Genomic DNA, 20409 nt, shown 5'->3' on the forward strand with positions numbered 1-20409 from the left:
ACATTCATTGCCCCTTGCGTAATAATAAATTCTTTTTTTTTTCTTTATTTGGTTGGGATTATAGTTTAAGGAAATCAAATCCACTTTGAATAAATAATCACATCTTTGTGACATTTTGTGAGGAAGCTAAACTGATGGCATTTTGTTATGTAAACCAAACCAGTTGCCCTGGACTCTGACTCATGGTGAGCCCGTGTGTATCTGAGCAGAACTATGTTCTGTAGTATTTTCAGGGCTGATTCTTTGGAAGTAGATCATTAGGCCTTTCTTCCAAGGTGCCTTTTGGTGGACTTGAATCTCCAACCTTTTAGTTAGTAGCCAAGCTACTTAACTGCACAAGACTCTAATTAAATGACAAATTTTTATTTCTTAGAACCTCTAGGGTTAACCTGTTTGGCTACAAAAGAAGATGAACTTAAGAAGTTCACCTATTCTTGAAAGTAGATTCAATTCTCTAGAAGAACGTTGAAAAAAGGGGGAAAGTGGTCAACTTTTATGGTCAAATCGACATCAATATAAATTCAGTTGGAGAATGAATAATTTCTGAGTTATATCTCATTTTAAAAAATATATTCATTTCTTATTTATTCAAAAGCATTTATTGAATATTTGCTATGCTCAAGATACATTTCTGGGTGCTGGGTTACAAAGTTGGATATGATACTCCTGATTTATGAGCTTATAGTTTTTAGGCATAAGTATTTGATTGGAAAATTTATAGAAAAATTGATGAAACTGTTTTAATTTCTGTTGCACAGAGAATCATTTTATTTGCACTCTAGATTTGTGACAAATCAAGTGAACAAATATAGACTTAGAATGCTTGGCAAATCTATTTCATGTTTTAGTTAGTAGGAGAGTGGGAAAATAGAATAAATATATACTGGAACTCAGTTCTTTTAGGTTCTGAAACAAATTGTCCATTTATTGTTACTTTATCCCCAATTTCCAAAATACTTGTAATATAAAATCTATTCATCCTTTAAGAAATGATTATTCTGAGTTTCTGCCAACCAAAAGAAAAGATGGAAAAAAAAAAACAGAGGCAGATGAACTTTTGTTTCAAATCAAAATTTATTTTTGACATTTTTGTATGTTACAGTGAGAAAGGAAGACCTGGTAATACGATCTGATATGACTTAATTGCAGTTGTGAGATGCTGAGGAACCTAAATGTCATTTTTTGTTGTTATTTTCACCAACAGTATAATGAAACTATGCATCTGTTTTGTTTTGAGCTGGGATGAGAAAAAGGAAATGATTACGACTTATATTTTTACATTTTTTTATCCACAATTGTTCGAGTAAAAGTTTGTTTATAAATTTGTCATTTGTGCTTATATTACTCACTTTCTTGCAAAAGAAGAGATAATCCGTATTTAGAAATGGGTCAGTGTGGGTGCAAGCTGCATTGAGCAACTGGTGTTTTGAAGCTCTAAGCATTTTTAAAGAATGAGCTCAGTCAAAACATATGATTGCAAACTAAATGTTTTTAACTGAAGTATTGCCTCTAAGAGAAAAGTACGTCTGATTGGGTTGTTTAGCAGCCAGGGAGAAAACAAAAATTGCATACTGAGTACTGAAAGGTAAAAAGTAAACAAGAAAAGATCGTGAGAAATATCATTTCAGTGGTTTTTTTGCTGCTTATTTTATTTTACATAGATGGCTAATTTCTAGCACTACATTTTGGTGGGACCATTAGAGCTAATGCTGCTTCATGATTTTTCCTTCTGAGACTTAAACTTGGAATCCTTCATATTTGGGATGAATTCCTGTGGTAATTAAAGCTCAATGAGTCAGAAAGAAACGCTTACTTTTTTTACTTTATTATTATCCTTACTTACTGATATTTTCCGGCATGCTGTATGCCATGGAAATTAGGAGTCTCTCTCTAATTTAAGGATGCTCCTAGAATGCTTGTAAAGTATCTGTAATCATCTGTTGTCAGCAATGTTATTTACCAAATGTCAGTGTTAGAAAATTATTGCTGGGATGACTATTTAGAATTTTTAATAGAGTTGTAAAAATGTTGGAGATGTTTGGGTAGCATATGTGAATTTAAGTGTAATAAAATAATCCATGTTTTGGAGAAAAGCCATTTCACCTGGATTTGACCTTAGAAAATGAGATCACAAAGGTAACTATTGAGTAGAATTTAATATATTTTTCCTCTTTTCAGACATCCTATTTAGAGTTGGCCCTGTTTTAAAAGATACATATTGTAAATTCACATTACTTGTGTTGTTTTTATTGTTCCTTTTTTTGTTTTTTGTGTTGTTGTTATTATTTTTTTTAGATCCAAGGCCTAATCGGTGCCGTTGACTACCACAATGTGAATTCATCCAAAGGGGTTTTCTTGTCATTGAGTGTAGCTAAAGATGAGATTTGATTAATTCAAGTAGCTTCTCATTAAGCTCTATACATTATTATATACTTAACTGCTTAGCGTTATATAGCCTATTTGTTTTATAGTCAAAATGCTCATACTTTTTATTGAAAAGTCTTACATTTACTTTTCATTTAAATTCAGTAAATATTAATTGAGTAGCTGCTGTTTATAATGTATTTTGCTATATATTTTTTAGATTGGATTTTATATACATGGTTTTGTTATTCACTTAAAATATATTTAATTTATTATAGAATGGACTCTCTTTTATTTTCCAAATGTAGTATTATTCCAACTATCATTTAGAAATTGGGAAATGTATGGGTTTTTAAATGTCTTGGCTTACATTAGTTATAGGAAGTGCTTTTTTTTAAAAAAAAACAAAACAAAACAGAAACCAACCAACCAGCGAACTAAACCAACAAAGAAATAACTGGAGTCTTGATCTCCAAATCATAAGCCTTAGTTCCTAGATGAGGCTCAAACATAACAACAATTGTGAGGATGGCACAGGACTAGGCAATGTTTTATTCTGTTATACAGAAGGGCACCATGAGTCAGAGCGGATTCAACTAACAACACATCCTAGATGTTTCTTTCAAATTCAACATGAACTTCAAAGACACCATAGATCCCAAATAATAACTTGACTTCTTCTCTGTCTTACTTTATTCCATGTCAAGTTTTATCTTAGATATATCCCAACTACAACTCTCCATCAATTAATCCCATTTTATTCAAAATGCCAAAAGAAGAAAAGGTCACAGATATGGCCATTGTATGTATTTTTCAAGCTATAATAAAGCTTTTGCTACTTCTTGCAGATGATATAGCTCTTGTCCCATATTTGTTATTATAACATGTGTCCATTATGTAAACATGTTAAGTAACTTATAAAATATTAATCAAAATATGGTTCAGTATGTATCTTAAAATCTCTAAGAAAGAAGAAATCAACTCAGGGTTCTCACAAAACTTTTATCTTCTGTTACTCTCTGGTTATTTCTGCTATAGATCTTCCCTTGACAATATCTTCACTTTCTCTGGCTATTATTAAATAATTATAAAGACTTAATTGTGAGCCTATAACCAAACAAGATAAAAAATATTTGTAACCGCTGGGGTTCTTGGAATAGTTGTGTCTATGAATTAGTGTTGGTGTTATTGTTTCTAGGGGCCTTCAAGTTGGCTCCTACTCATAGCAACCTTATGTATAATAGAACGAGACACTGCCTGGTCCTGTGCCATCCTCATAGTTGTTGCTATGATTGATCCCCTTGTTGTAATCCATCCTCATAGTTGTTGCTATGATTGATCCCCTTGTTGTAATCCATCTTGTTGAGGGTCTCCCTCTTTTGCACTGACCTACCTTACCAAGCATGGTGTCCTTCTACAGTGATTGTCCTTCCTGATATGATGTGTCAAAAGTAGATCAGACCAAGCCTCACCATTCTTGTTTCTAAGGAGCATTCTGGCTGTATTTCCTCCGAGACTAATTTATTCCTTCTTCCGGCAGTCCATGGTATATTAAATATTCTTTGCCAACACCACAATTCGAATATGTTAATTCTTCAGTCTTCTTTTTTCAGTGTCCAGCTTTCCCATGCATGAGTGAAATTAGTAATGATTTTCAAATTTCTGCAAACCTCACCAATTCTGGCTCCAGGGTGCATGTCTGCCACTTGTTACCTAGTATGGAAATTTGGCCTACGGTGAAATCCTGAACCTGACCGTATTACACTGGATGTAGTCTCACTCCCAATTAATTTGGAACATGCCTGAAGTATTCAGGGCAAAATACCATTCTGATACCTCGTTCAAGTCTAGCTGCAGAGAAGGGCCCACACAATGGAATCCACTTTCATGTCTTGCCAAACATCTGTAATCTCAAAGGAGGCCAGCAGGCAGTTCTGTCACAGCTGGCTCCTTAGGCTGCATCCGGGCTTACTGCTAACCAGAAACTTACCTGGAGGGAGGCAAAAACAACTTTCCTTTATTCTACTCTCCTCCCTTGCCAAATAGAGAAATCCCATGAAATGAGTATTTGCAGTGTTCACGCAACTATTGAGAGTAGTCTGATGATCAGAATTGTACAAATAAAGCATCAGAACTGTATACAGTCAGTCAGAAGCAACAGAAAATACTTCTAATTTGCAAAGAGAAGGCAGTGGTTGTTCAGTGGTAGAATTCTTGCCTTCCATGCAAAAGACCGAGGTTCGATTCCCGGACAATGCACCTCAAGTGCAGCCACTACTCACGTCAGTGGAGGCTGGCATGTTGTTGTGCTGCTGAAAGGTTTCAGTGGAGCTTCCAGAGTAAGATGGACTAGGAAGAAAAGCCTGGTGATCTACTTCAGAAAATCAGCCAATGAAAGCCCTGTGGTCCAATCCCATTGTGTATAGGGTCCCCCGCTCCAAGGCAGCTAACAACAGTTTGCGAGGGGTGAGTGGTATTGTCCCATCAGAAGTTTTATCCCAAACAATTCAGAAGTGGGGAAATAATTGGATTTGAATTTCTTATGTTAATACTTGACGGGCCTTTTATCGTACATTTTAAAGGAGGTATTCAAGACAAACACGTTTTAAATAGTACAAAAAGTTTCAATAATGAGAAAGTATACAGACTGTTATTATAGAGATTAAAAATTTAGGCATTTAGGCCAGCATGCTGGGATTTAGAATTTTAGCACAGATTTTAGAATTAGAAATATTTTAACCTCTTTTCTATTATCCTGTTTCACTGATTTACAAACCCAAGGCTTACAAATCTTGAGTATATGAGAACTACTCTATCTATACCTCTCCCTTCTCAGAGTTCATACCTTTATTTTTCATCCTTCTGTGGGTACTACTCAAGATTAAATAAGTTTTAGACACCTGTGATTCACAAGTATATGAGGCAAAGAAATAAGAAAAGAACAATAGGGGAACATTCCTCAGGCAGACACAGAGGCAGAGTTATTTTCTAATGTTGGCGTCCTACCTTAGAAAACATTTTCTCTCATGTTGCTTGTATTTCTTGAGTTACATTGTTATACTGTCTGAAATTCTACCTATAGGGTTGTTCATGGTTCAATAAACATCTTTTTGAGGTTGTAATACTATCCAGGTGTTTTGAAGGGACACCAGTTTGTCCTATATTAGTGTGAATGAGTTCATGAAATGAGAACAGCTATATTAAAATGCAGTATTTTGGGAGGTAGGGCAAACCTGGATAGTGATTTTTTTTTAGGAAAGGAGGAGGAACCAATGTGTGTCTAGCAACTTAGATGAGACAATGACTGAGAAAAGGGCTAAAAACTCGCTTTTCATACATAGAACAAAGTCAGCTCCCCATCCAGAAAAAAATAGAGAAAAAAAATTCTTCTGCCTGCTGATTCTGAATGCCCTTTTTGTTTCCAGGGCTTGTGGTAGTTCTGAAGTTTTAAAACTATGAAAACTAAATTCCATTAACTAATTACTTTTATGAAAAAAAATATTCAAGTTTCAAATATCTAATTAATTGTTTTCTAAACACGGTTTGTTTCTAATTTTCTGATTGTTTGTTGTGGCCCCAAACCAGAGTTAGGGCCTCTGGTAGCTTATCATTCTAGTATGGCTTTCTCCAGAAGGAGAAAGTACAAATGTTTCATCTGTATAAAACAAATTGAGAAAGAAAGCAATAATAAAGTAAGACAATAGGGAAACTAAAAAGAGAGAAAACCCTAAGCATAGGGTGATGGGCTTATTTCCTCAGCGTAATGTCCTCCAAATTCATCCATGTTGTGAGATGTTCCATGAATTCATCATTATCCTTTATCATTGCTTAGTATTCCATTGTGTGTATGTACCACATTTTGTTTATCCATTCATCCGTTGATGGGCACTTAGGTTGTTTCTAACTTTTTGCTATGGTGAATAATGCTGCAATGAACATGGCCGTGCATATGTCTATTCTTGTCACAGCTCTTGTTTCTCTAGGGTATATACTTAGAAGTGGGATGACTGGATTATAGGGTATTTCTATTTCTAGCATTTTAAGGAAGTGCTATACTGTTTTCCATAGTAGTTGTACCATTTTACGTACCCACCAACAATGTATAAGAGTTCCAGTCTCCCCACAACCTTGCCAGCATTTGTTGTTGTGCCGTTGTGCCGTTACTGCTCGGATGAGATGGTATTTCATTGTAGTTTTGATTTGCATTTCTTTAATGGCTAATGATCACAAGCATCTCTTAATGTATTTGTTAGCTGCCTGAATGTCTTCTTTGGTGAAATGTTTGTTCAGTCCTTTGCCCATTTTTTAAGTGGATTGTCTTTTTGTTGTTGAAGTGTTGAAGTTTTCTATAAATTTTAGAGATCAGACCCTTGTCAGATATGTCACAGCTAAAGATTTTTTTCCCAGTCTGTAGGTTCTGTTTTCACTTTTGCTAAAGTCTTTTGATGAACTAATGTTTAATTTTTAGGAGCTCCCAGTTATCTCGTTTATCTTGTGCTGTTTGTGCATTTTTCATTTTGTTTTGTATTCTATTTATGCCATACATTAGGGCCCCTAGCATTGTTCTTATTTTTTCTTCCATGATCTTTATAGTTCTAGGTTTTGCATTTAGGTCTTTGATCCATTTTCAGTTTGTTTTTTTGTATGGTGTGGGGTATGCATCTGTTTCATTTTTCTGCAAATAGATACCCAGTTTTACCAGCACCATTTATTAAAGCAACTCTTTCCCATTTAATGGACTTTGACCCTTTGTCGAAGGTCAGCTGTGCATAGGGGGATGGATTTGCTTTTGGGTTCTCAGTTCTGTTTCATGAGTGTATGTGTCAGTGTTGACTACCACGGCTGTATAGTAGGTTCTGATTTCGGGGAGTGTGAAGCCTCCTACGTTGTTCTTCTTCAATAATGCTTTGCTTATCCAGGGCCTCTTTCCTTTCCATATGAAGTTGGTGATTAGTTTTTCCATCTCATTAAAGAATGATGTTGGAATTGGGATTGGGATTGCATTATATTTGTAGATTGCTTTGGGTAGTATTGACATTTTTCACAATGTTAAGTCCCTCTGTCCATAAACATGATATGTTTTTCCATTTCTGTAAGTCTCTTTTGGTTTCTTGCAGTAGTGTTTTATAATTTTCTTTGTATAAATCTTTTACATTTCTAGTTAGATTTATTCCTATGTGTTTTATCTTTTTAAGGGCTATTGTAAATGGTATTGTTTTCCTAATTTCCTTTTTGGAGTTCTCTTTTTTGGCATAGAGGAATCCAACTAATTTTTGTATGTTGAGCTTGTACCCTGCCACTTTGCTGAATTTTTCTGTTAGTTCCAGTAGCTTTCTTGTGAAGTCTCTGGGATTTTCTCTGTATATGATCATATCATCTGTGAATAGAGATAGTTTTACTTCTTCCTTACCAAGCTAGAACTTCTGGTACAATATTGAGTAAGAGTGGTGATAAAGTGCATCCTTGTCTGGTTCTCATTCTCAAAGGGAATGCTTTCAGTCTCTCTCCATTGAGAATAATGTTGGCTGTTGGTTTTGTATATATGTCCTTTATTATATTGAAGAATTTCCCTTCTATTCCTAGTTTGCTGAGAGTTTTTAATCAAGAGCGGTAGTTGGAATTTATCAAATGTCTTTTCTCCATCAACTGAGATTATCATGTGATTCTTGTTCTTTGTTTTATTTATGTGGTGGATTACATTGATTGATTTTCTAGTTGAACCATCCTTACATACCTGGTATAAATCCCAGTGGTTGTGAAGTATTATTTTTCTGATATGCTGTTGTATTCTATTGACTAGAATTTTGTTGAGAATTTTTGCATCTAATTCATGAGGATATTGGTCTATAATTTTACTTTTTAGTGGTGTCTTTGCCTGGTTTTGGTATCAGGGTTATGCTGGCTTCATAGAATGAATTTGGGAGTATTCCTTCCTTTTCTATGTTCTGGAATAGTTTGAATTGTATTGGTGTTAACTCTTCTCTGAATGTTTGGTATCATCTCCGGTGAAGCTGTCTGGGGCAAGGCTTTTTTTTATTGGGAGGTTTTTTTTTTAGCGACCTCTTCGATTTCTTCTGTTTTTATTGGTCTGTTCAGATTTTCTACCTCAGTTTGTGTTAGTTTAGGTTGAAGTGTGTTTCTTGAAATTTGTCCATTTCTTCTCGGTTTTCAGATTTGTTAGAGTGCAATTTTTCATAATGTTGTGTTATAATCCTTTTTATTTCAGTGGGTTCTATTGTCATGTCACCCATCTTATTTCTTATTTGGGTTATTTGCATCTTTTCCTTCTTTTCTTTTGTCAATTTGGCCAGGGGTTTATCGATTTTATCAATCTTTTCAAAGAACCAACTTCTAGTCTGGTTGATTCTTTCTGTTGTTTTTCTGTTTCATTTATTTCTGCTCTCATTTTTATTATGTCCTTTCTTCTGGTGGCTGTGGGCTTCCTTTGCTGTTCTTTTTCTTTTTACTCGAGCTGTAGGGTTAAGGTATTGAGTTTGGTCCTTTCTTCTTTTTTCATATGTGTGTTTATTGCTATAAATTAACCTCTGAACACTGCATTTGCTGTGTCCCAAAGGTTTTAGTATGTTGTGTTTTCATTCTTGTTTGATTTTAAGAATTTTTTTATTTCTTCTATTACCCCATGGTTTTTAAGCAAGGTGTTATTCAGTTTCCATGTATTTAATTTGTTTTCCTTGTTCTTCCTGTTACTGATTTCTAATTTTTTAGCACTGTGATTTAAGAAGATGCTTTATATTATTTCAGTATTTTTTTAAATTTATCGAGACTTGCTTTGTGGCCTAAAATATGGTCTATTCTGGAGAATGATCCATGTGCATTGGAGAAGAACATGTACTGTGCTCCTGCTGGGTAAAGTGTTCTGTATGTTTGTATGTGGTCAGGTTGCTCGATTATGATGTTTAGATCTTCTATATCTTTGTTGAGTTCCTTTCTAGTTGTTCTGTCCTTCCTTGAAAGTGGTGTGTTAAAGTCTCCTTTATTATCATGGAATTGTCTATTTCTTCTTTCAATTTTGTTAGAGTTTGTTTTATGTATTTGGAACTCTGTTGTTGTGTGTGTAAATATTTATCATGGTTATATCCTTTTGGTAGATTGACACTTTAATCATTATATAGTGTCCTTCCTTGTCTCTTATGTTACAATTTGGTTTAAAGTCTATTTTACCAGAAATTAATTTTGCCATTTCTGCTCTTTTTTGGTTATTGTTTGCTTGATATATTTTTTCCATTCTTTGATTTTTAGCTTATTTTTATCTTTGTGTCTAAGGTGTGTCTCTTGTAGGCAACATATTGATGTGCCATTTGTTAATTCATTTTATTACTCTCTGTTTCTTGACTGATGCATTTAACCCATTTACATTTAGTGTGTTTATTGATACATATGAATTTACCACTGTCATTTTGTTGTGCTTTTTGTTGTGGTGTTGATGGTTTCTTTGTTCTAATTACTTTTCTGTACTGAGTTCTTTTTTTATGGACTTTCTTTTCATTTCCTTCATTGTTCCTTTTGTGTTTGCTGAGTCTTTTTGGTTTTTCTTCTTTTTAATTTTGGTGAATAGATTTATTAATTTTCTTTGCAGTTACCCTGAAATTTACCTTTATCTTCCTAAGCTTAGCATAGTCTGTTATATCTTGATACCGCCTTGACTTCCTCTCCATATAGAAGTTGTGTAGCTACACCATTTATTCCACCTTTTTATTTTGAAGTTGTCACTGTTTACAGATTGACACCTCTGGTTCCCTGTTTTCAGTCTTGCAGCTTTATTTTTGAAAATTATTTGTCTTGGTTGGTATCTGGTTATTTTTGTCATATGTCTTAATCTCAGGTTGTTGTCTGATGCTGGTTTTCTGTCTGAAGGACTCCCTTTAATATTGTTTGTAAAGTTGGTCTGCTTTTTACAAATTGCCTTGATTTCTGTTTATCTGGAAATATCCTAGTTTCACCATCATATTTGAGAGACGATTTTACTGGATATGTAGTTCTTAATTGGCATTTTTTTTTTCTTTCAGGGATTTATATATGTCATCCCATTGCCTTCTTGCCAACATGGTTTCTGCAGAGAAATCAGAGCTTCGTCTTATTAGTTCCCCTTTGTGGGTGACAATTCATCTTTCCCAAGCTGCTCTCAGGATTCTTTCTTTATCTTTGGTTTTTGAAAGCTTGATTATAATATGTCTCGGTGACTTTCTTTTGGGGTCTGTCCTGAATGGGGTTCGTTGAGCTTCTTAGATGGATATCTTCTCATCTTCCATGATGTTAGGGACGTTTTCTGCCAGCAAATCTTCAAAGATTTTCTCTGTGGGTTTTTTTTTTTTTTGTCTCCTTCTGTTCTAGAATTCCTATCATGTCTAAATTATTCCTCTTGATAGTGTCCCACATAACTCTTAGACTTTCTTCATTCTTTTTTCTGAGTGTTTCTCAAAAAAATTAGTTTCAAGGGATCTGTCTTCTATTTCACTGTTTCTGTCTTCCATTGATTAAATTCTACTCATATATCCTTCCACTGAGTTACCTGTTTCTGAGATTTTATCATTAATCTTCCGGATTTCTAGTTGCTGTTTTTAATGCTTTCTGATTGTCTATTTATTTTGACATTTTGTTCTTGTATTAATTTCCTGAATTCTTCTAGAGTTTTGTCTGTGTTTTCCTTGATCTCTTTCTTGATCTCTTGGAGGATCATATATATACGTTTTTGAATTCCTTATCAGGTAGTTCCATCATTATTTATTCCTTAGGAAGATTTTCTAGCCCTTTGTTTTGATCGCTTGGTCGAGCCTTCTTGTCCTGCTTCTTTATGTGATTTGATATTGTCTGTTGTCTCTGAGTCATTAAGGAGTTCTTACGTTTATTTATTTAATTATATGTTTGTTTGCTTGGTCCTGATTTCTTGTTTTGTTTTGTTTTGATGTTTCTGGGTGATCTGCATGGGCATGCTACTCTGATCACTAGTCTGACAGCACCGGGGCATTCACCATCTGTTTCCTAATGAGTAGGGCAGTGGCTGGGAGTGTGAGCATGGCTCTCCATTTGCTGATCATGCATGCAGGGCAGCTGAGGGCAGGCTGGGGGGGGGGGTATTGGCCAGCACCTATCATTGATCTAGTGGTCCAGGTGCAGGTGGTGATATTCACCAAGTGGATGGTGGGACAAGTGTGGTGGGTGTGGTGGGAAATGGGAGATGTGTTTGTCACTGTTCACCAGGTGGGGGAGAATGTGTGGCGGGCAGGTGTGTGCTCATTTGCACAGTTGCTGCTGCTCGCTGGTTCTTGGGGGGAGGGTGAGTGGCAGGAAAGTGAACTTGCCATTGCGTGGTAGACTCTGCTTACTGGGTGGATGGGTGTGAATGGCAGTTGGGTACTAGTGCAGTCATGCAGTCGCCAACATTTACCAACTGCGGGGAGAGTGAGTGGTGGGTGGGTACTGGTTATGTGGACACCACTCCATGCCAGTTCAGGGAAGGAGGGAGTGGCTAACAGGTGGGCAGAGCAGTCACAAGGTCACTGACACTTGCCAGCTGGGAGGGGAGTGAGTGGTGGGCGAGCACATGTGCGGTTGCACGGTCAACGCTGCTGTCTAAGTTGAAGGGTGAGTGTGGGAGGTGGTCAGGTGAGTGCACAGGACTGAGCCTACTACTTCTCTTCGGGTAGGTGGGGGGGTGGCAGATGGGGCTGGGTTGGGGTAAGGGGAGCTCATATTATGGTCTCTGGTTGGGTGGGGTGGCCAGGGGTATGGGACTGTCTGCTGCTTCTGATCAGGAGTGTAGGCGGAAGGGGCATGTGCCCCTTCAGCTAGCACATGGGGGGGCCTGAGCACTTCCTGTTTGCTGTAGCCAGTGGTCAGGGCCTGCTTCCAACCAAGTTCTAGGAGGGTGGGGCCCCCTGGGGTCTGATTAGGTGGGGGGACCTTCCTCTGATACTCCACTGTTCCACCGCCTCCTGCACATCACTCACCTCAGAGGTCAGGCACCGCCACTCGTGAGTATACCTAACTCTGGATCCTGGTTCCCTCCCTGCTCTGTGGACGGCAGGATCTCTGGAATTCTTGTCTTCCTTTCTGTGTTTTCCTTCCTTAGATTGAGATCATGATCCACTCAGTTTGCTTCTCTATTGATGTGTTTATAAAGTTTCTCTGTCTTTTATGGGCATGCTGTGAAGTTACTGTGAAGTTACCTTCCTGTGCTCATCACCCAGGGTCACTGCTGGCTTTTTTTCAAGATTGCCATGTTCAGCTCTGTCCGATGGCAGAACTCCTCCGCTCCATTTCACTCCTCTTTTGCTGCATTCATTTAATTTTTTCTTCCAGTCAGTGTTTGATTCAATTCTTTGTCCTTCCTTTTTGAAGTTCAGGTTTCCAAGATTGTTATCTGCATCTGTTTCCCTTGGTTTCTTGGGTCTTTGCTGTAGAGGGATGGCATGATGCATCTGACTAGTTTGCCATCTTGGCACCTCTCCCTCTCTTTCGTCATTTCTGAAGTTAAATCTGGAATTTCTCACGTATAAAATCTTACTAGATCACAAGATCTAGTGATCCCTAGATCACTAGTCTAGATCACTAGACCAAAATCTTCCTAATCACTAAAACCTCAATTACTGTGAAAAGTGGATTCACTGGGCAATAATCTAGAAAAGTACAAATGATAAACCCTTTTCAGAGTTACATACTCAGTAGCAAAAATTCCATGGCCTGACATATTGGATTTTAAGGACAAACAATTTTTATTTCCACTTTTATTAAAGAAATCTCAGGAAGCATTCTATTTCCTGCGAATGTCCTTCCTTCTTGCTCTAGTTATGTATAGGACATGCTAGAAACCACTGCACACCATCTGTTTTCTACTTCCATCAAGAAAGGAATGTTGTTCGAAGATCTTCTGGAATTTGTCTGACTATGGTAATGTAGTGCAGAGCAGTTCTAAAAATAAAGACAGGATTCTTCTGTCCATTACCAGCAGCTCATTTCATCATTGTTGTTTACCAGTTGTAGCCTTGTGCCTTGTATGGTGGTTTCTGTTTCTCAGAAGAAGCTAAGAAGAGCCATTCTATTCCTGTGCTTTGAGGATGCTTGAGTACAAAGTCTTTTATTTACAATAATATTTGGCTCATACAAGGCGCCTGTGTCCTGCGGGAGTAATATTTGATGCATATAAGAACAATAAGCATACATGGGAATTGAGCCTGAGAAACAGAGTTGAAATTCCACAAATGAACAAGTGTTTATTTATTGCTATTATATTGAACCTGCAAATAAAAACCCATATTGAATTAGCGTTATTAAACAGGAGGCCTGATTTACTATCTTCTATTTGCCTGATGGAGCCGTGGTGGTGCAGTGGGTAACAGCTTGGCTGCTAACTGAAAGGTTGGCAGTTCAAATCCACTGGCCACTCCTTGGAGACACTATGGGGCAGTTCTACTCTGTTCTATAGGGTCACTATGAGTCAGAATCAACCTGACGGCAATGGGTTGGTTCGGTTTATTTGCCTGATAGGTGTCCCTGGTTGGTTAAATAGTTAATGCTCTCGGCTGCTAATCTAAAGGTGGGAGCTTGGAGTTCATCCAGAGGGGCCTTGGAAGAAAGGTCTGACAATCTACTTCCAAAAAATCATCCATTGAAAACTCTATGGAGAACAGTTCTAGTCTGACACACAGGGGGTCACCATGAGTTGGAATCTACTCAGAAGCAATTGTTTTGTTTTATTTTGGGTTTTTTTTTTTTTTTCCTTTAATTTGCTGGATCTAAAGGGTCAGCATTGATTTCATGGTTGTTAGGAAGTTTCCACCTATCTTTTTATACTCAGGGCTACCGCACTTTGAGACAGCCCCCACTGTACTTGTGCTTATCTGGATTCACTTTGATTAAATAAGGATTCCTAGAGTGTACAATCTTAGAATCTATTCTGAAAGATAATACAGAAATTTCCTAAGAACTTGAAAGTAGTATATGTTATCGTTAATAGATTTTCTCTGCCAATCTGTGCAATTTAAGGGAAGAACCTCAAGGTTATTTGTAATCTTATACTTCATGTTATATTTTATAATTTCATTTTATATCTAGTTCTTCGGCTTTTCCTTTCCAGATATTAGATCAATCATGTACCGAAATCCTGGAATTGCGGCCATCAAGTGTCTGTGTGGGGGGTAAGTATTTAGAATTTAAAAATACCATGTAAGAAATTGTATTTTTTTTCCTAGTTAAAATATATGATTTGAAACTCATGTTGGAAAGAGAATAGCAAAATTAACTTTTTTGGCATCTTTTTTCTGTAAGAATTTTTAAATAATTCCTTGAAATATTTCTATTTTAAATTCAAATTTTTAAGATTGCAGTGTTATTTTAAATAATGAGCATATTGTGTGACAGGCTTTTAGAATCTTCTGTATATTTAGTACAAGTTGAGACCTTTCCTATGGCAAGTAAAATAAAATATGAAATCTTTCCTTTTATTTGATTATACAAAGAGTCATGTATCTATGGACTTTGAACCCCATGCTTTGGCAGCCTGGCCAAGGTACAGTATCTGCCAGCTCAGGGCAGATAAGGAAGTGACTCATGGGAGGATGGCAGGAAGGAAGCAGGTGGCTTCATCAGCTGTGCTAAGAGCAGACCTCAGGTTTTAGCACCTCCAAGCCATCCTTAACCAGAGGATGTGGTTCTCTCTAGCCGATTTTATTTCTTCTTGGAGTTCTTTTAACTTGACTTCACTTAGAATATGAAATTACTGGGTTTGGTGGGGAAGGAAATGTACCGTGTAATTTGCCACAGAGCCTCCCAACCTTTTGCAAATGGTTTTGAGCTCTGCGCTTCTCTGGACTCTCTAGTGAATGATTATTGAAATGTTAAAGAAAAATAGCATACCTAAACATCCCTGAGCAGCATTACCTTTTCTAAGAGTATAGATTAATACATTTCTGACATAACAAAGAAAAAATAAATGGAAAAATAAGGGTAAGATGTAGCAATTATTTATTAAACTCCTATTACCTATTATGTGCTGGGCACATACTAGGTGCCTTGCATTTATAATTCCATGTAATCCTTATAACGACACTATTTGATAGTTTTATAATCTCATTTTTACAGATGGGGAAACTGAGGCAGAGAAAGGCTCAATGCTTGCTATTAGTAATTGACCTATTAGACCCTTGTTTGTCTGACTCCAAAGTCCATACTTTTTATTGAATGCCATTTTAAGTTTTATCTGCACTTTATTTTAACTTATAAGTAAAATTCCTTTCATAACATATTTAATGGAGAGGAAGATGGCAGTATATTTCTTTTATAATTAATTACTGTATATGTATTGGTTTAGGTAGATGGGAGGTGATGAGAAGATTAAGATTTAATCACTGTTAAAATAGTTAATAACAATTTCATGATAAAAGATGAAGAAATTGATCTTGTCAAGGATTTCATTCTTCTTGGATCAACAAACAAGGCTGATAGAAGCAGCCGTCAAGAAATAAAATGACATATTGCACTGGGGAAAAACTGCTGCAAAAGACTTCTTCAAAGTTTTAAAAGCGAAGATGTCTCTTTGATGATGACTAAGGTGCACCTGACTCAAGCCATGGTATTTTCAGTTGCCTCGTATGCATGTGAAAGCTGGACAATGAAAAAGGAAGACTGAAGAAGAATTAAAGCATCTGAATTATGGTGCTGGCAAAGAATACTGACTATACCATGAGCTTCCAGAGGAACAAACAAATGTGTCTCAGAGGAAGTACAGACAGGATGCTCCTTAGACTCGAGGATGGCAAAACTTGTCTTGCTTACTTTGGACATGTCATCAGGAGGGACAAATTACTGGAGAAAGACATCATGCTTGGTAAAGTAGAGGGTCAGCAAAAAAGTGAGAGACCCTCAAGGAGATGGATTGACACAGTGGCTGCAACAATGCGCTCAAACATAGCAACGATTGTGAGGATGGCGCGGGACCAGACAACGTTTTGTTCTCTTATATGTGGGGTCTCTACTAAGCAAAGCTGACTTGATGGCACCTAACAACAACAATAACAACATAATAGTTAATATAACATCTTGCAGCTAAGCACCAAGAAGTTACCTGCCTATCAAGATATTTAATCAGTTAGCTCTTCTTCTAGCAACATTTTCACTCCCTAACATTTAGTGACTTCTATATAGTTAAGGCAAAATAAGTTAAATCAACTTCCTTTAGTGCCTGCCCATAGAATATTAGTAGTCCAAAAATGCATGACCTCTATGAATTATAAATTTGTATGTACAAGAAAATGAAACCAAGATCAGCAGTACAGAGAAACTGTTAAAGAAGAATTCTGTAATGGGAGCATAGGTTAAAAAAAAACAAAACAAGACAAAAACCCAAAAAATACTACTACACATGACCATCCTGAGAATCAAAGAACAGGGATAATTGATTTTCTTTATATTCCCATACATTAATACCTGAAGGTAGAGAAAAACAAAGAAGTTTCTCTCCTGCTGCTATTTTCCCAAGGATAGAATTTGGGGAGGTTTGTATAGTATCTGGATGGGAATGATGGTTACACTTCAATTCTAGTATCTTGATCACTATGAGGGAAACACTTTGTTTTAAAAAAATAAAATAATGCATTTCTACGTGGCAGTGATTAGTTATCTTCACTGTGTTTCCCTAAAGGGTCTAAAAAGCAGGTGGATTTGGAAATAGAACTGTGTCTTCATTGTTATTGGTTGGCTGAATAGTATGAAAAAATTAAGTCTGTGTACTTTGATACTTTAGTTTCAAGTTGTCTTTATAAAAAAGTGAGTAAAATGTTTATTTTTTCTTTCACTTCTAGAGGAATTTCAAATTGTTTTGAATGGAAGAGGATTCATGTTGGGGAGTCGAAATGGCAGTGTGGTCTGCACGTACACTGTAAATGAAACATACACAAAGAGTAGGTTTTCTCATAGTCTCAATGTTACTTTAATATCTGCATAGCATATCAGAGTCAAGTGTTTTTTCCCTCCAGCTAAAACTAACTATATTACATTTTTTAATCAAAGAAGAAAGAAATGAAGTACCGATGATAATACAATAGTAATAATTATTATTTAGTAGCTATTGTATGATAGCAACATTTGTTCATAGCTTAATAAATGTTGGGTCCTGCCTAAGTAGCCTCATTTTACAGATGATGGTTTTGTGATTGAGAGAGTAAAATAACTTGCCTAGAGTCACAAAGGTAACATTGAACAGAGCTGATAGTTGAACTCAGTTTTCCTGACTGCACTCTGCATCAACTGCCTAATTGTCTTTCCCCAGACTTATTTCTTGTGATTCCTGCCTTAAAATCTAACTCTATCAGACTACTCTACTACTTATTGCCTATTTTATTGCCATTTGTTTTCTTTGTGTATCTTCCTAATAAGGCTTTTTGCTTTATAGATCTTTTGTATCCCCAGTGACTGTCCAGCACAGTGTTTGTTGATAATTATCATATTTATGGAAGAGGGTTTTATTTTTGCTGCTCTGACTTTCAAAAAAGCAGATGAGTAAAATCTTTTTATCCTCATTTGGAAAAAACTCTCCCTTCTAAAAAAGCTCTTAGTTTTCTGAACATTTTGTTTCTCCATTAAAACATGTTTTTCTCACGGCTCATTATAGACAGTCCCCAAGTTGTGAACATCCAACTTACATACAACCCCTAGTTACGAACCAACTCTTGTACAGCCTATTATATTAAAAATTCGAGGTACATACAATGATTCCTAATTAAAACATTATTATTATTATTACTGTATTATTATGTTAAAGATGTTTCAGTGTATCTGGAAGTTTTTCTCTAATGTTTTTATGCATAGAAAGGTACACTATATACTATGTACTAAGACAAACGTTTGACTAACTGATGTTAGATATGAACTGTTTCCAACTGTTCCGATTTACATACAAATTCCACTTAAAGACAGATTTAGGAACGGAACTCATTCGTAATCGGAGGACTGGTTGTATATTACTCTCTAGGAATTTATACTGTAATGCTGGTGGTGTTATTTTTTAAGAGATTTGTCTGCTGTTTTGCTGTTTATGTGATGGTACTAAAGACTGCAGTTGGCACACTTTTGGCCATACACAGTAAGAGTTCAATATGTGTTTGTTGAATTAAAGTGATGAGGATCTCAGCATGGTAAATATCATAAATGCCACTCTTTCCTATAAAGATCACTGTTTTGGTAAGGCAAGCCATGTTCGTAACAAACTTTCTTCGTAATCAGTTCCACAATTGAAGAAAACCAAGTAATTTTAATCAGTAACAATGTTTAAAACACTTTTGAAGTGACCTATATCTAAGAGTTAGCTTTATCTAACTCTTTATTTTGGTGAAAATATACACAGTCATACATCATTTTAACAATTGCTATGTGTACAACTTATTGACATTGATTACTTTCTTCAAGTTGTGCATTCTCACCTTCCTTCTCTGAATTGTTCCACCTCCATTGACTTAGACTCGCTGCCCCCTAAGCTTCTCATCTTACCTTTTGAGTTGCTATTATTAATTTGATCTCACATAGGTAATTCTTTAAAAGAGCACAATGCTCAAGGCAGACATACTTTACTTATTGAGATAAACTATTTTTCCTTCAAAGAAGACTTCAGGGGATAGTTTCAGTTTAAGATTTAAAGTTTAAAGATTATCTCATTGTGATAGTTTTGGGGGTTCAAAGCCTCAATGGCTCCAGAAATCTGTATTCCAATGAGAATTTTAAATTCTGTTCCACATTCTTCCCCCTTTGGATCAAGATTCTTTTGCAGAATCTTTGATAAAAATAATCATTTACCTCTTTTTGATTACGTTTCAGTTGATTGTAATATAAGCATATTTGATGTGTACTTGTTTGTTATTCCATTTATTACGGTATATCCTCAAAATATAAGTGGAGTCAGAATTTTTTTCTCATTCATGTTCTTGGATTATCCAGTTGATTATGTAACTTTTCTGACTATATATATACCTAGGTTATATTTCCTTATGTATTATTAAAATTCAAAGGGAATTTAATCACCTAGTACATAAAATGTATTTATTAAGTCATTTTCCCATGGGCATTCATCTTACTTTACCATTTGTAAATTCTACTTTTAAAATATGTATCATTTATTCTTAAAAATATAAAATGTTTGCAAAATTGAAGAGAAAAAGATGATAACTGTATAATGTTTGTAACTGTATGTGAACTTAGTCTAGTCAGAAAAATCATAATTTATGATTTGCCAATACTATATACCAATGGAGCATGTAATTTCTTACCATATTCTGTTTCTTTTCCTTCTCCTCTCTCTTTAGATGAGTATCTTTTTGTTTTTTTTATGCTAATATATCTAATTTTTCACATTTGAACTCTGTGTGCAGCATGCCCTTCATATGATTAATGAAACTGTGCAAAGTACATAAGACACTTTGTTAATTCAGTGGTATTTTATTTTCTAGGTGTAACACCAGTAAGTGTGCAGCTTAACTCTATGCTTTGTCCTGCACCTACTTTGAATAAAGCTGGAGAGTAAGTACTTAAATATTTTGGTTACAAATTATTAGAAAATGGTAAAAAATACACATTTTATTGTGTCGTATTTTGATGTACAGCATACGCATTAAACAGTAAACCACAAGTAAACCACTTTAGTTAGTATGTCAACTCTTCGTAGGTTGAAAATGGTAAAGTCTGTTTTATCTTGTTTCTTAAATATTACATCAAGGTTTTACAAATATTTATCCAGATGGGTTTGAGAACCACTGTTGGAGACTATAAATAAGTAGAGCCACAGCTATTCTTTTAGGGTATTGAACTTACACACACACACACACATAGTTGTAAAGTGAGTTTTTTTTATTTATTTTTATTTTTTATCTTTAATTGTACTTCAGGTGAAGGCTTACAGAACAAATAGTTTCTCATGAAACAGTAGTACACATATTGTTTTATGAACTTGGTTAACAACCCCACAACATGTCAACCCTCTAACTTCTCAACCTTTTTTTGGTGAAAATACACATAGCCAAAGATATACCATTTCAAAAATTT

General features: G+C 35.7%; 1 protein-coding gene across 3 annotated transcripts in view; it reads left to right on the top strand.

Annotated features, from left to right (window-relative positions):
• ANTXR2 (ANTXR cell adhesion molecule 2) overlaps window positions 1-20409 on the top strand; it is a 173867-nt gene that overhangs the window by 34321 nt on the left and 119137 nt on the right. For all 3 annotated transcript variants that reach the window (XM_023737605.1, XM_023737603.1, XM_004383113.2), the window contains 3 exons: window positions 14459-14519; window positions 17181-17279; window positions 19818-19887. In XM_023737605.1, the coding sequence (XP_023593373.1) occupies window positions 14459-14519; window positions 17181-17279; window positions 19818-19887 (230 nt within the window). The remainder of the gene's footprint in view (window positions 1-14458; window positions 14520-17180; window positions 17280-19817; window positions 19888-20409) is intronic.

Source organism: Trichechus manatus, unplaced genomic scaffold, assembly GCF_000243295.1.
Source record: "Trichechus manatus latirostris isolate Lorelei unplaced genomic scaffold, TriManLat1.0 scaffold00105, whole genome shotgun sequence".
Lineage (NCBI taxonomy): Eukaryota > Metazoa > Chordata > Mammalia > Sirenia > Trichechidae > Trichechus > Trichechus manatus.